At 36.4% G+C, this 15,581-nt stretch overlaps 1 protein-coding gene and 1 pseudogene across 14 annotated transcripts in view; one reads left to right on the plus strand and one right to left on the minus strand.

Annotated features, from left to right (window-relative positions):
- The window catches only part of CDC42BPA (CDC42 binding protein kinase alpha), a 317,120-nt gene that overhangs the window by 218,397 nt on the left and 83,142 nt on the right, over window positions 1-15,581 (plus strand). For all 14 annotated transcript variants that reach the window (XM_060091342.1, XM_060091328.1, XM_060091334.1 and 11 more), the window contains 2 exons: window positions 3,900-4,147; window positions 9,987-10,092. In XM_060091342.1, coding sequence (XP_059947325.1) covers window positions 3,900-4,147; window positions 9,987-10,092 — 354 coding nt within the window. The remainder of the gene's footprint in view (window positions 1-3,899; window positions 4,148-9,986; window positions 10,093-15,581) is intronic.
- On the minus strand, window positions 8,755-9,690 carry LOC132484018 (sialomucin core protein 24-like; annotated as a pseudogene).

The following is a 15,581-nucleotide window of genomic DNA, read 5'->3' on the forward strand; positions in this document are numbered from 1 at the left end:
TCCATTTTATATATGGGACTTGAGCGATCATAGATTTTGGTAATGGAGGGTGGACAGACCTGGAACCAATCCCCCCAAGCTGACTGTATTTATTTTTCACTTTTGCAGTATAATAATTGCCATGGACCCTTTTATGTACTTCTTTTAGAACAGATACCTGGAAATGAAGTGGTCAGATCATTTTTAAGGCACTTGATACATGCCACAAATTTTTGCAAGTATGAGAGGCATTTCTTGCTTTCTTAGTAGATCATTTATTAATCATATTTTCTCTTTGTGAATTAGCTCTTTAAGTAATTTGCCCATTTAATTTTGTGGTCTTAATGTTTTTCTTTTCAATTCTTATAAACTCTTTGCATAGTAAAAATTGTACTGTTTATCTTCTCTGCAACTGTTTTACCAATTTATCATTTGCCCTTTAATTTTGGTCTTGTTTCTTTTTCAAATTATAGATGATTTGTTTTTATTTTCCTCAATAGTTCTTCTATTGCTTCGAAGCTTGGCTTGTCCTTCTTTTTTCAGAGTTTGCTAAATACGTAATTCTGCTTTTTCCTGGATGTTTCTATTGGGTTTAAAGATATTTAGTTCTAATCCATTTAGAGTTTGTTTTGCTAAATGGTATGATGTGAGAATCATTTTTTTCTTTAATTGCTAGTTTGTGGTTTCAATTCCATTAATTAATCACTGCTTTCCTCAGTGATTGACAGTATCTCACATATTGAATTAAATTATTTTGGGGTGGAGATCTATTACACTGATACTTTATTAAAGATTTATAGTAGGGACTTCCCTCGTGGCACAGTGGTTAAGAATCCACCTGCCAGCGCAGGGAACATGGGTTTGATCCCTGGTCCGGGAAGATCCCACATGCCGTGGAGCAACTAAGCCTGTGCACCACAACTACTGAGCCTGCACTCTAGAGCTCATGAGCCATAACTACGGAGCCCACTTGCCACAACTAGTGAAGCCCGTGTGCCTAGAGCCTGTGCTCCACAACAAGAGAAGCCACTGCAATGAGAAGCACGCACACTGCAATGAAGAGTAACCCCTGCTCGCTGCAACTAGAGAAAGCCTGCATTCAGCAATGAAGACCCAAGGCAGCCAAAAATAAATAAATTTATAAAAGAAAAACAGTCCGCCTGCCAATACAGGGGACACGGGTTTGATCCTTGGTCTGGGAAGATCCCACGTGCCGTGGAGCAACTAAGCCCGTGCGCCACAACTTCTGAGCCCACATGCCACAACTACTGAAGCCCACGTGATCTAGGGCCCGCGTGCTGCAGCTACTGAGCCTGTGTGCTGCAACTACTGAAGCCCACGCGCCTAGAGTCTGTGCTCTGCAACGAGAAGCCACCGCAATGAGAAGCCTGCGCACCGCAATGAAGAGTAGCCCCCACTCCCTGCAACTAGAGAAAGCCCGCGTGCAGCAACGAAGACCCAATGCAGGCAAAAAATTAAAAAAAAAATTTTATAGTATATGTTAACATCTGAAAAGAACATTACCCTCTCCCCTTCTTTACTCTTTGTGCTTTTTCAGGATTTTCTTTGGTATTTTTACCAGTTTATTTTTGCCTGTGTGCTAGAACATTTGTCTCTATCTCTCACCCAGTATTACCTACCACATTTAAATTTTTTAAATTAAATTTACAGGGAAGATAATTTAAGAAACATTGAACATATGTACATTCAATCTTCCCTTTCAAGTACTTGGTATTTTTCTATATTGTCTTCTTTAAATCTTTTGTAAAGACTTGTAGTTTTTTCATATAATTCAAACAAATTATTCACTGTTGTTATTACTTGTGTGTGTATTAGTTGCTGGTGGTTTTTGTTGGATCTATTAAAAACAAATGAAAATTTTTTATTAACAATGAAAATTTTTACTATTATTGCTTATTCTACTGTCTAGAAGTACTGTGTGATTTATATTATCTAATATGCAGTTGTTTTACTCAGCTTTATCAATTCCAACACTTTTCAGTGGGTTTATTTGCATTTTCTGAGCAAACAGTTATATTAAGTGGAAAGGATCATGATTTTCAACTATTCATGTTTTGTAACTATTTCACATGTTACTTAGAATATCTAAAATCTAATATTAAATAAGAGAGATAATGGAAGACATCCTTTTTGTTGTTATTATTCCTGGATGTATCTGGTGTTTCACTAGAAAGTATTATTTTGTCTGATAGCTTGAAAGAGGTTATTTCTTAAGAGAATTACTGAACTCTTTTTTTTTTTTGTGGGATTTGAGGTAGTATTTTGGAATTGGTATTAGATTTTATCAAATACTTTTGTGCAGGGGTACTTACAGAGATTATCACATGGAGTTAATTTAATTTTTGCACAGTTATTAATGTTTGCTAATATTAAATTACCTTCAATACCTGTAATAAAACTTACTGTCTTGCAGTAGATTGTTCTTTTTTACCTATGGTTTAATTTTGTTTCTCAGCATTTTATTTGGCTTTTTTATGTTCTTATCAATTAGTGACATGAGTCTATAACTTTTTTTGGTGGTATCTTTGTGAGGTTTTGATTTCAAGGTAATTTTTGCTTGAAACTTCTAGTACATCTACTGCTATCCCAACAGACAAACTATACTAAAGTGAGCAGCAAACTAAAAGTGTTCTTTAGGTGATTAGAAAAATGAAAGAGTAGTATGATAAGTGGTTAGTGCTGCAGATGTTGATTTAGGCACCATTTTCATGGAGTTGCATAAGAGCAAGAACATGACTTGACATGGCTCTTCCCAGTTTCCGCCAAGCTTTGCATGTCAGGCTGACTCAGAAACCACTGGAAAATCTGGGTCCTGCATACAGTAGGCACTTCATAAGCAGTTTTGAGTAAATGGTTAACATTACAGTGACTATCCCAGAAACATTTCTCAGGCCCACATTGATGCCTTTTTTTTTTTTTTTTTTTTTAATTATAGACCTCAAATGTGAAGAAGCTAGCATAGTTTACTTTGGACTTTAAATCAAAGACTGTTACCAGTTTTCCTGCCCTTAATACTGACTTCAAAAAAGGATACAGTGTCCTCCAGATCTTGATTCCTTGTTGTCACTAAACATAAGCTTATAGGTTCTTTGGATTTTAAAAGTTTTATTGTGGATCACCTTGGAAAATAGCATGTAACAAAGTAATAGAAAAGTTACTCAGGAAAAAGCTCAGGAAATCTTATAGTCATAACCTCTGTATGCTTCTGTTTACCTTAGCTACTACCTGGAAGAACCTTTGGACATTACACTTTCCTTTCTCACTGATACCAAGAGTATATTTCAACCTCATTTCTAAAAAGATGTCTTTCAACCAAATTTCCCCTTCTTAAAGCCCTACCTAAATGTGAAGAGCGGTATCATTTTTTTCTAGAATAGATAAAAAGATGTTAGATTAGACCTTTGTCATTTCTCCCCGGACCACTGCAGAAGCCTTCTTTCTCCCTTTTCTTTTTGTGCATTCTAGCTCTACCACTCCTCCCCCAATTTAATCTTTTAAAGACACAAATGTATTTATAACCTTTTATTAGTTCCACATCAGAAATAAGATGCAGTTAGATTTTTCCTTCACTCCATACACCAACAATATTATATATAAATTAGATATTTAAATGTAAAACAAATAATTATATAAGTACCAGCAGAAAATACAGATAAATATTGAATCTTGGTGTGAAGAAGACTGTAAAATACAGCAATAATGGAATACACACTTAGAAAAATATTGGCAACATATGGCAGGCAAAAGGTTAATAGCCTGAATAAAGAAAGTATTATTTTTATGTAATAATATACAAAAATAATATTCAGTTATATGAACAGTTCTTTATATTGTAGAAAGAGTTATTAGTTGATATTTTATTATTCTTACAGATTAATCTTTTATTATTACTTCTATAGCAAAAACAAATTAGTTACTCACCAGGAGTATGCAGCATAGAACATCAGCAAGAAATAACCAAACTAAAGACTGATTTGGAAAAGAAAAGTATCTTTTATGAAGAAGAATTGTCCAAGAGAGAAGGAATACATGCAAATGAAATTAAAAATCTGAAGAAAGAACTACATGATTCAGAAGGCCAGCAACTTGCTCTCAACAAAGAAATTATGATTTTGAAAGACAAATTGGAAAAAAACAGGAGAGAGAGGTAAGAATCAAGTTATTTACTCCTCTAATAATTATTTATTGAATACCTCTTCAGTGTTAAGGACTGGCGATACATAGGCAATAAACATATTCCAGTCCTCAAGAAGACCAAAGTCAAGATTGGTAAATAGAAATTTATATTACAGCATCATAGGAAAGCAAATGGGATAAGTATAGGAATACTCGTAGAAGAGGCACAAAAGATAACTTGGGTGTGTCTAGGTTTTTTGGACAAAATTATTTCTGAGTTAAGACCAAAGATATAAGAAATATATAGCTGTGGAAGAGTGTTCAGGCACAGGTTAGCAGAATTTGCCAAGATCTAGAGGAAAAGGGTAGCATGGCACATTCAGAAAATGAAAGTTGTTCATTATGGTGGAAGCATAAAAAGAAAGATGAATGGTGAGAAATGAGACTAGAAAGGAAAATAGTCGTAAGACCATTGAAGGAAAATTACGTGATTATATCAATATTTATATTTTTGAAAGACCACTCTTGCTACTGTTTAGAGAATGGATTGGAAGGAGCAGACTGCAGATAGTAATCTAGCTGTGAGAGATGAGGTGGCTGGACCTTAGATATGATAGTGAAGACGGAGAGAAGCTTATGGATTCAGAAGGTCTACCGAGAAGACAGAACCTGGATGACATGGTAACCAGATATGAGAAATTAGAAGCAGGAGAAATTATCAGTGATACTCAAGTTTCTAGGTTTTAGGTAACTGAATGTATGTTATTGTCATTCTCAACTTATATTGGAAGCCTAAGTTTAATTCAGTTTGGTCTGTTTGTTCAGCAAAATTTTTTAGAACCTGCTATGTGAAAGCATTGCTGTAGGCCCTGGAGGCATAACAGTGAACAGATAAAAATTCTCTCTCCTTATGGAGCTTTCCTTTAATTATGGTGAAAGACTATAAGCAAAATATAAATGAAATAAGTAAAATGCAGAATATATAGGTAATGATATAGGATAGGTAATATATAGGTAATGATAAATTCTAAGAACAAAAAATAAGGCAGTGGATGGGGGCTATGAAGCATTAAGGGGGAAAATTAAATTATATATGTATATATATATATATATGAATGAAATAACCAGGGAAAATTATACTGAGAAGATTATTTCTCAGTAAGGACTGAAGAAAGTGGGGGAGATATCTATACAGATGTATGAGAAGAACATTTTACATGAGGAACAAGAAGTCTGTTAAAAAAAATAATGGGAAGACAAAACTATGGAGATAGTAAAAAGATCAGTGGTTGTAAGGATTGGGAGGAGGATGGGGTGAATAGGCAGGGTACAGAGGATTTCTAGGGCAGTGAAACTACTCTGTATGAAACTGTGATAGGAGATATATGTCATTATACAACCTAATGTAAATTGCGACGTTTTAGTGATAATGATGTGTCAAATGTAGGTTCATCAGTAGTAACAAACACACCACTCTGAGTATATGGGCAATCTCTGTATTTTCCTCTCAGTATTGCTACGAACCTAAAACCTTTCTAAAAAATAAAGTCTATTAAAATAATAATACTAAAAAAGAGGCCAATGTGGATGAAGCAGAGTTAAGGGGAAAGAATAGTGAGAGGTACGTATGAGAGGTAATGGGAGCCAGATCATGTAAGGCTTTGTAAGTCATGTTCAGTGACTTACAATTTTTTACTCTCAGTAAAACCATGGCAGGGAAGCATTGCCTTTTGACAAGGATTTTGAGTGGAAAATGGACAAATACTGACTTGTGTTTTAACAGGATTATTCTGACTACTAGATTAAGAAAAGTCTGAACTAGATAAGAGAAAAAGCAGTGAAACCATTTAGAAGTCTTTTGCAATCATCCAGGCAAAAGATAATGGTGGATTGGGCCTAGGGTGGTGGCAGAATTGGCTGTGAAAAATGTTCGAATTCCAATTTCTTTAAAAGGTAAAATAATGATATTTGCTGATAGACTAGATATGGGGTAAGAAAGAAAGAGGAAAAATCAAGGATGATGCTACAGTTTGGGGCCTTAGCAATTAGGAGAATATAGTTACCATTTAGAGAGGAAAACTACAGAAGAAGCATTTTGGGGATGGGAATATCAGGAGCTCATTTTAAACAAATTATGTTTGAGGTGCTTTTCAGGCATCCAGGTCAAGTAGGTCATCATACAGACTAATCTGGATTTCAGGGCTAGAGATAAAATCCTGGGAGTATTTATCATTCACATGATATTTAAAGGGGTGAGACTATATGAGATCACTTAGTGAATGAATATAGATGGAAAAGAAGTCCTAGGACTGCAACCTGGAGCACTCCAATCTTTAGAAGTTTGGAAATGAGGAAGAAACAGCAAAGTGGAGAGAGAAAGAGCGGTAAGAATGATAGGAAGATGACCAGGCAAATTTGGTGTGCAAATTTGGTGTTATGATGAATGCATATCAAATCTGTCTACATGTTAAATTAGATGAGGTCTAAATCAAATAAGATGAGGACCATGTAATTGATAGTTGAATTTAACAATATGAATGTCATTGGTGACTTTGATAAGAACAATTTCAGTGGAACAGTAGTGGGCAGAAACCCCATAATGGATCCAAAGACTTGAAGGAGAGCAATTGTAAGAGCAAGCAGATAATAAAAGCAACGAGATAATAACTGGAGGAGAAATTTGTCTCAAAAATAACACCATGCTTGTAATCTGATAGAAAGTACCAGTAGATGATTCAGGACAGAGAGGAGAAAAGTGTACTTGAGCGAGTGCATAAACAAAGAGCAACCTTAGCTACATTTTGCTCCTGTAGTAAGAAAAGAATAAGTAAGAGTGTATGATCACAGGGGAAGGTACGTGGGGTGTTGGGAACTTGTTTTTCTGTTGTTAGGGTTGGGCATGTTGAATTTGAGGTGCTTGGGAGACAACTTTGGGGAGATATCAAGTCAGCAATTTGAAGCCCAGAAAAGCTACAGATGTAGATTCAGAGTTTGTCAGCATAATGGATGATAATTGAAATAGGTGGTATAATAGATGGGATAGCTCAGGGAAAATGTGTAAAAAAAAAGAAAAAAAAAAGTTGAGCACCTGTGACAGAATACCTGGGGGCATTGGCATTTACTTGGAGGAAAGAGGGGGTGGGGGGCTCACCAATACAGCTGAAAAGTCTAAATGTAGGCTGAAAATCAAGAAAGTGGGTATCACTGAAGCCAAGGGAGGACAACATTTCAAGAGGGAGGAAATGGACAACACTGTCAAAGGTAGCCAGTAGACTGGATATAATAACAGTTGGGACAATAATGAGTTTGGGGACAACAGTTTTTTTGAGGTGGTGGCAGCAGAAGTCAGATTTTAGCACAGGGAGGAAAATTTAGGCAGTGAGGAAGTGGATACGTCAAACTCTCAAGATTTCAAGGTGGTTGCCAAAGAACGGGAAGACAAAGAAAGTGGAAAATGAAGTGTGACGTAGAGTTTAGGGGAGAGTTTGTTTATTTTGTTTCAGTATGAGAAGTTTTGTTTAACGCTAATAGGAAAAAACAAAAATGGTTGTATATAGAAATTTTACTCAGTTTATTCATATACTTCTTTTTCTGAAAGGATGCTTCTTTGTAATTTTTCATATTTTTTTCATTGTTGTTTGTTGTTTGGAGTTGCTTCTGAATCAAGAAAGATTCCTGGGCTTCCCTGGTGGCGCAGTGGTTGAGAGTCAGCCTGCTGATGCAGGGGACACGGGTTTGTGCCCCGGTCCGGGAAGATCCCACATGCCGCGGAGCGGCTGGGCCCGTGAGCCATGGCCGCTGAGCCTGTAGTCCGGAGCCTGTGCTCCGCAACGGGAGAGGCCACAGCAGTGAGAGGCCCACGTACCGCAAAAAAAAAACCCCAAAAACCAAAAAAGACAAAACTGATTCCCCTTTCTCCCTTAGGAGGTTTTTGTTGTTTCTTTTTTTTTTTTTGTCTTTTTGTCTTTTAAGACACTGTTTTTTATTTTCTCAATGATATAAGGTGCTTTACAAGTATGAACAATAACCTGCCACACTTTAATGTTTTGTATCCTTTCCATTGATTTCTTTAAATCTGGAATGTAATTCCCTGTGTGGCATCTGTTTTCTAATGTAGAAAAAATAACTTATCAAACACTAAATTTTACTCTAAGGATACTAAATTTATAAATTTATTCCACTTTTGAAATGATAGCCCAAAATCCACCTGATTGACGCTCATTTGGCACGTTCTTCTCAATTCTGGTCGCTGAACCACATCCTGAGTTAGGATGAAAATAATGCAGCTTTCAGGCTTTGAAATGACTACATTGAAATTGCCAAAAGGGTCATGAGGTTGTCTGCGCAGGACAATGTTTTCCATCACTTACAGAGTTACACTTTGCATGTCAAGAAGAGAGGACGTAATCCCACAGCAGCAGACATTTAAAATGAAAGAAGACAGCCACAAGGATTCGTGCAGAAGATTTTAAATATGCCCGTTGAGCAAAACGATTTAACTGATTTTTCTTCAAGGGCAATGCTCCTATATGCATCCTTTGAAAAATTAAAGATCCTAGAATAGCGTCTTCCATGTGGGACATCTTGAAAGATAATATTTTGGTTTCAGTGAGTTACACACCAGTTCTTGTTAATTTAGCGGGTCTGTTTACAGAGTGTGGTGGTTTCGTTCTTTAGATTTGCAGAGTTTATAGAGAAAGAAAATTACAGCCTGCACACCCAAGACAAGGACAGTTCCTCCAATGAAACTGGCTGCATCAAAGGTAGACTTCCGCGCAGGTTGTGAAGTCGGAGTTAAAGTGATATCAGTTGTACCTGATGTAGTAGTTGTGTTGGAAGCTGTAGAAGAGGAAGGCAGAGTTGTGGTTTTAGCTGTAGAATTGGTTGGCAGTGGTGTGGCAGTGGACGCAGGACAGAATTCTGTGCTGTTCACCACCTTGCAATCACGAACTGTTGAATTCATTTTATCCAAAAGCAGGTAGTGTTAGCAGCATTAGCATCAAAACAGGAAACCCCATTGTTGCGGCTTTCACAGATTTCTGGTGCTGGAGTGGTGCCCGGAGGAGCGGCGGCGGCACCGGGGCTGTCCTGGTGGCAGTCGGTAAAGCCGAGGGTGTAGTCACGTTCGGGGCCAGCATGGTGTGCTGAGCCGCGCTCGTCACGCAGAACGCGGCCAGGCAGCTGCCAAAAGCAGCCGGCGGGGCAGCGCCACTTTCGCAGCCTCTGTGCTGGCCTTCGAGCGCGTCCGTCCCTCTGTCCCCTGCGGCGCCACCTCCCAGACTCCTCCCTTTGGAGGTTTTTAAAAAGTTCGCTAGAACTTTAGAACCCTAAGGGTGAATCACCTTAGAACCCTAAGGGTGAATCAGTTCTGTCCCTTAGAACTATCATTTTAAATAAGTTTTATAATATTGTATGTATGTATGTATGTATGTGTAGATAGGTAGGTACATAAGGAAGAAGGGAAGAAGGAAGGCAGGAGTTGGAAATGTAAGTTGAATTTTCTATGCAGTCTAGAGCTGAGTGTAAGCAATTGTATTGTGGTCCCTTACCCTCCTTTTTCCCTAGCTTCCTCATTTTCCCATGCTTTCTAGCATATATACAACTGAAGAAGGTGAGCATAATTAGGATGTCTTCCTCAGATTTCCAAATGAAGAACAAAATAGATATTATTAAGCAGACAAATCTATTTATTAATTAAAAGGAAATGATTGTGACTTCCTAATTTTAAGGGAAATGTTTGGAATTTGGAGCAATTGAGATATAAGTGGCTTTTCAGAATAAGGCATATGATACAATAGCCAATCTGGGATACCATTATTTTACCTTTAATTCAATTCCTTTTTTTCCTTTTATATTTTGCATTGTATTAGTCAAAGTGAAAGGGAAGAATTTGAAAATGAGTTCAAACAACAGTATGAACGAGAAAAAGTGTTATTAATGGAAGAAAATAAAAAACTGACAAGTGAGCTTGATAAGGTGAGTGGTTTAATCTCATTGATATTCATTGATACATGCTAGATGTTCAACACTATCATAGCAATTATAGATATAATTTTATATTTGGTGTACATTTTTAAATTTAATATTCCTCCTAAATGCAAGGATTGCTTCTGTGTACAGGCAATTTGTCATTTTACCAATCTGTACAGGAGTCTTCTTGGAGAGAGGACTTGGCTTACCTCGTCTTATTCTTTGTCCCATTTATTTTTTGAGCCCCTGTTCTTTATTTCACTTTCCATCTCTCTTTTACTATTAATCACTTACTTTGTCATGGCTTTGCTTGTTTGGTCGCAAACTACTTGAGAAAGAACTCTGTTAGTTTATTTTGTAATTACAAAGCTGATGCACACAAACACTGTGGAAAGTGGCCAAATAGTAAGTAGTATAAATTATTTTTTAAACTATGAATACTGTATGAACATTATTGTATAACTCTTAGTTATTTCCACTAAAATAAAACTAACAGTATTTAAACTTTATCCAAATAGGTCACATAATTGTTATTTAATGGGCTTAACCAATATGACTACAAAATTAAACATCATTTCTGTCTACCAGACAGAATTTTAAGATTCTGTTAAGAGTTACCTTGAGGTAAAAAATGTAATTAAACTCTAGAAGGCCACTTCATGTAGAGTTTATAAGCAAATTACCTAGTAAAAGATGGTATTATAGTTTAAGAAAAATTGAATTGTGATATAATCAAATCGAATGTAGATCAAATCTTGTATTCACCCTTTGGTTTCATTTCATTAGCCATACAGTTCTGGCAAGTTTACCAGAAGTACATCTTTAGAAATAATTTTTAAATAATACTCTTGATTTTGATGAGATCTGAAGGATAAAAATAAAAGCCTATCTCCAAATTTTATAAAAAATAGAATATTACCTTGCCTTGCTAAATTGAAAGATGTGGTAAAGGATGTGAACAGAACTTTGAGAGCAAATCATATGGTTGGCAAGTATTCAGTGACAAATGATAACAAGGAAATGTTTATTTCTGGAGAAATAGGGGAGGATCTGGGTCTTCTTCCATTTGAACCTCTTCTCTATTTTTGCTCCTTTTATTCAGCTTCACTTCTCTGTCAGTCCACCTAACTGCACATCTTCACTGTTTCTTTCCATTTATTCAATTTTTGGTTTGGTTGAATTGGGTATTTTCCCCAAGAGGGATAACCAAAGAATACCTTTGCCATTGCTACACCAACTGTTCCATTGGGAACCTGCTTGAAGAGAACCAAATTCCTTCTCAACAGAACTTCAGATATAGAAACCAAAAAGCAATTAGTATGTTAATTTTGAAACTTATATAACTAATAGATTCTCATAGTCATATTTTTTAACTTCAAAAATAAAAATTAAAAAGGAAATAGAAAAAAGTTTGTTGATATTTTCAGAAGTCTGTATTCAAAGTTTCTATTAAAGGTAACTTATTGCAAGTAAAATTAGCCATAATGCCAAGGAGTGGAAGTAAATGGTTTCCAGTAAGAAAATATTATCATTTGTATCTTGTTTTTAAATAATTATTTTACATAAAAGCAAAATTACACAAAATATGGAAAATATTCAACATAAAAGTTACCTATGATTTCATTAAAATGAAACAACTATTTTACTTTTATATGTTCCTTTCCAGGTTTTGTTGTATATGTATTATTACATAATTTCAGTCATATATACATTATATTTTCTAATCTGCTGTTTCATTTAAAAAATGAGCATTTTTCCATATTCCTGTGTAGTCTTAAAATTATCATAAGCCAGATATGTCAATTTACAAATAGTAAAACCTTCTCATTCCCAAACATGCAAAATGAAGTAATACTTAGGTAGAATTTACTTTGTGCAGGCCCTCTCCTGAGTTAGTGTATATAAACCATATAATTCTCACAATAACTCTGTGAGGTATACCCTACTGTTCCTACCATTTTACAGATGAGGAAATTGAGGCAAAGGGAGATTAAGCTACTCTTGTAATCTCAGAACTAGGGAGTGGCAGGATGGGATTGGAACACAGGTAGTCTGGCTCCAGAGCCCCTGTGCTTTAATTCAGTAAGAATGAAAAGATTAACTTTTCCTGACAAATACTAAACACATCTATTTAAGACTCCTTTTAACTACTGTAACATGACAGTGCAAAAATTTGTATTTCCTCCTCTTGCAAATCTCCAGCTGAAACCCCAATCACAGATTAATTGCAAGTCAAAAGCAATGGTGATCAGAAAAGGATGTGTTGTAGGAATTAGTGAAGACACTGCATCTGCAAAAAACATTCTCCAAAATAACTGGTAGACTTCTGGCTATGCTAACATGGAGAGATTGATGAATCCGCTCAAGAAAAAAAAAGTTTCAAAGTGGACACAGTTGTTGAAAACAGTCATTTCAGAGCTCCCAGAGTTAACCAAAGGAAGACAACTACAAAACATTACTGAGATAAATTAAGGAATATCTAAACAAATGGAGAGATATACTGCATATTTTTAGGACTGCAGTTCTCTCCTAATAGATCTATGGATTTGGGGAAATCACTATCAAAATTTTGGTAGGCTTTTTTGTTAGAATTGGCAAGCCTATCCTTAAATTTATATGGGAATACAGAAGATCTACAATAGCAAAAATATTTGGCGCGGGGGAGGGGAGACGAGGGGTACAAAAGTTGGAGGGTTTACACTACAGAATTTTGAAACTTACTGTAAATCTATAGTAATCAAAAGACGGTAACATTGGCATAATGGAACAGAGTAGAGAGTCCAAAAATAAGACATCATATTTATGGTTGATTGATTTTCAGCAAAAGTACCAAGGCAATTCAATGGGAAAAAGACAATCTTTTCAACAAATGGTGCTGGAATAATAAATGGCCATACTACCCAAAACAGTCTACAGATTTAATGTGATCTCTGTCAAATTACCCATGTCAGTTTTTACAGAACTAGAACAAATATTCCTAAAATTTATATGGAACCACAACAAAAAACAAAAAACAGAATTGCCAAAGCAATCCTGAGGGAAAAGAACAAAGCTGGAGACATAACTCTCCCAGACTTCAGGCAATACTACAAAGCTACAGTAATCAAAACAGCTTGGTATTGGCTGACAAAAACAGACATATGGATCAGTGGAACAGAATAGAGAGCCCAGAAATAAACCCACACACCTATGGTCAATTAATCTTCAACAAGGGAGGCAAGAATATACAATGGAGAAAAGACAGTCTCTTCAGCAAGTAGTGTTGGGAGAGCTGGACAGCTGTATATAAAACAATGAAGTTAAAACACTCCCTCACACCATACACAAAAATAAACTCAGAATGGCTTGAAGACTTAAATATTAAGACATGATACCGTAAATCTCCTAGAAGAGAACATAGGCAAAACATTCTCTGATGTAAATCATAGCAATAGTTTCTTATGTCAGACCCAGGAAGAGCCACTGTTTCAGTATGAGACCAAGGACAGAATCCAATGTCCCAGCTTGAAAGCAAGTCAGGCAGGAGGAGTTCCCTCTTACTAGGGTCAGCCTTTTTTTCTATTCAGGCCTTCAACTGATTGAATGGGAACCATCCACATTAGGAAGGTAATCTGCTTTACTCAGTCAATCAATTCAAATGTTAATCTCACCCAGAGACACCTTCAAAGACACAACCAGAATGTTTGACCAAATGTCTAGGCACCCTATGACCCAATCAAGTTGACTCATAAATTTAACCATCACATGGCCCCTCATCTTCACAAACCTGTAAATAATTCTTGTAGGAAAAATTCGTCTCCTTCAAGCTGAGTAATCAGAAAGAAAACTAACACAATGTCTCTACAAATATATCAGAAAGGAAGAAAGGAATAGTAATAACTAATGGCGTATTGAGACCATTTATCAGAAGAATGTAACCATGAAATAAAAATTGTATGCAAATATTTTATCATGAACTTTTAAAAACTAAATAAACAAGAATTTTTGCTTCTGTGACAGATTAGCTTACATCATACCTACCACCTCACCAAGAAGAGCTATAAAGCTGGGCTTTAAAAAAATGTTTTTAATACTGTAGCAATACTGCCTGGAAGTATTCATCTGCAGGAAGGCACTGGAGAGATAAGAAGGCAGCCGAGACTTTACTGACCCAGTTCCTTTAGAAAGGAGTAGTACAGAGAGATGAGCCCAGCATTCAGTGCCAGTTTTCCTCTTGAGGCATTTGCAGATAGGAAAGCTATAGCAGAGAATCCAGGAAGTTGAGCACAGTATTCCACAGTAGCACAAGTTTAGAGAGAAAAACTGAATTATCAATGCCCACCAAGGTGCAGAATCCTTGGTAATCGATTCAAGCTTTCAATTGAACTCATCAAAAAGGCTACATTTTAGAAATAAGGGTGAACCAGAGAGAGATGAGCCCTCTCAGTGACTGAAACCCAGCCTCTGAGTAACTGAATCCGTGATCTGTCTAATTGCCTACCAGAAGTAAAAGTAAGCAGTCTCTGGAGGAAGATATTATATAGAGCCTCAAATTATCTCTAAAATTTTCATACACTATATGTGGCATGCAGTAAGAAATTACAATGCATACCAAGAGATACAACCAAAGAAAACCAAGACATGAAAGTATAATAGCAAAAACAAAGTAAGAAAAGAATAAATGAGAAGAAAACCAGGCAGTCAGTATAAACAGACCCACACAATTCCGAGTATTGGAATTTTCTTAATTGAACTTTAAAATAACTGTATGATATATTCAAGAAAATAAACATGATGAAGAATTTCAGCAGACAACTGGAATCTATACAAAACAGTCAAGTAAATCTTTAGAAGTGAAAAATAAAATAAATGAAAAATCCCAACAGAAAATATTAACAGTGGATTGGAAAGAACCAAAGAAAGGAAGGGGTAAATAAAAAACTTTCCATACTGAAGTCTGGATATAGATTTAAAAGGACAGAAGTACAGGGACTTCCCTGGTGGTCCAGTGGTAAAGAATCCGCCTTACAATGCAGGGGATGCTGGTTCGACCCCTGGTCAGGGAATTAAGAACCCACGTGCCGTGGGACAACTAAGCCTGCATGCCACAACTACTTGCATGCTTGCATGCCTCAACTAGAGCCCATGTGCTCTGGAACCCACGCACCACAGCTACAGAGCCCATGTGCCCTGGAGCCTGCGTGCCACAACTAGAGAAGAGAAAACCTGCACACCACAACTAGAGAGCCCATGCACCACAACAAAGATCCCGTGCACCACGACTAAGACCAGACACAGCCAAAAATAAATTAAATAAATAATAAATTTTAAAAGATATATTAAGAAAAAAGGACAGAAATACATAAACGAGGATGTGAGACATAGGGGACGTGATGAGAAAATGACATACAAATATTTGCTTTCCCAGAAGGAGAGGAGAAAGACTGTGGTAGAAGCAGTATTTGCAGAGCTAATGGCCCATCATTTTCCAAAACCTCTGAGAAATATTTAGCCAC

This window comes from Mesoplodon densirostris, chromosome 2 (genome assembly GCF_025265405.1).
Source record: "Mesoplodon densirostris isolate mMesDen1 chromosome 2, mMesDen1 primary haplotype, whole genome shotgun sequence".
Taxonomy (NCBI): domain Eukaryota; kingdom Metazoa; phylum Chordata; class Mammalia; order Artiodactyla; family Ziphiidae; genus Mesoplodon; species Mesoplodon densirostris.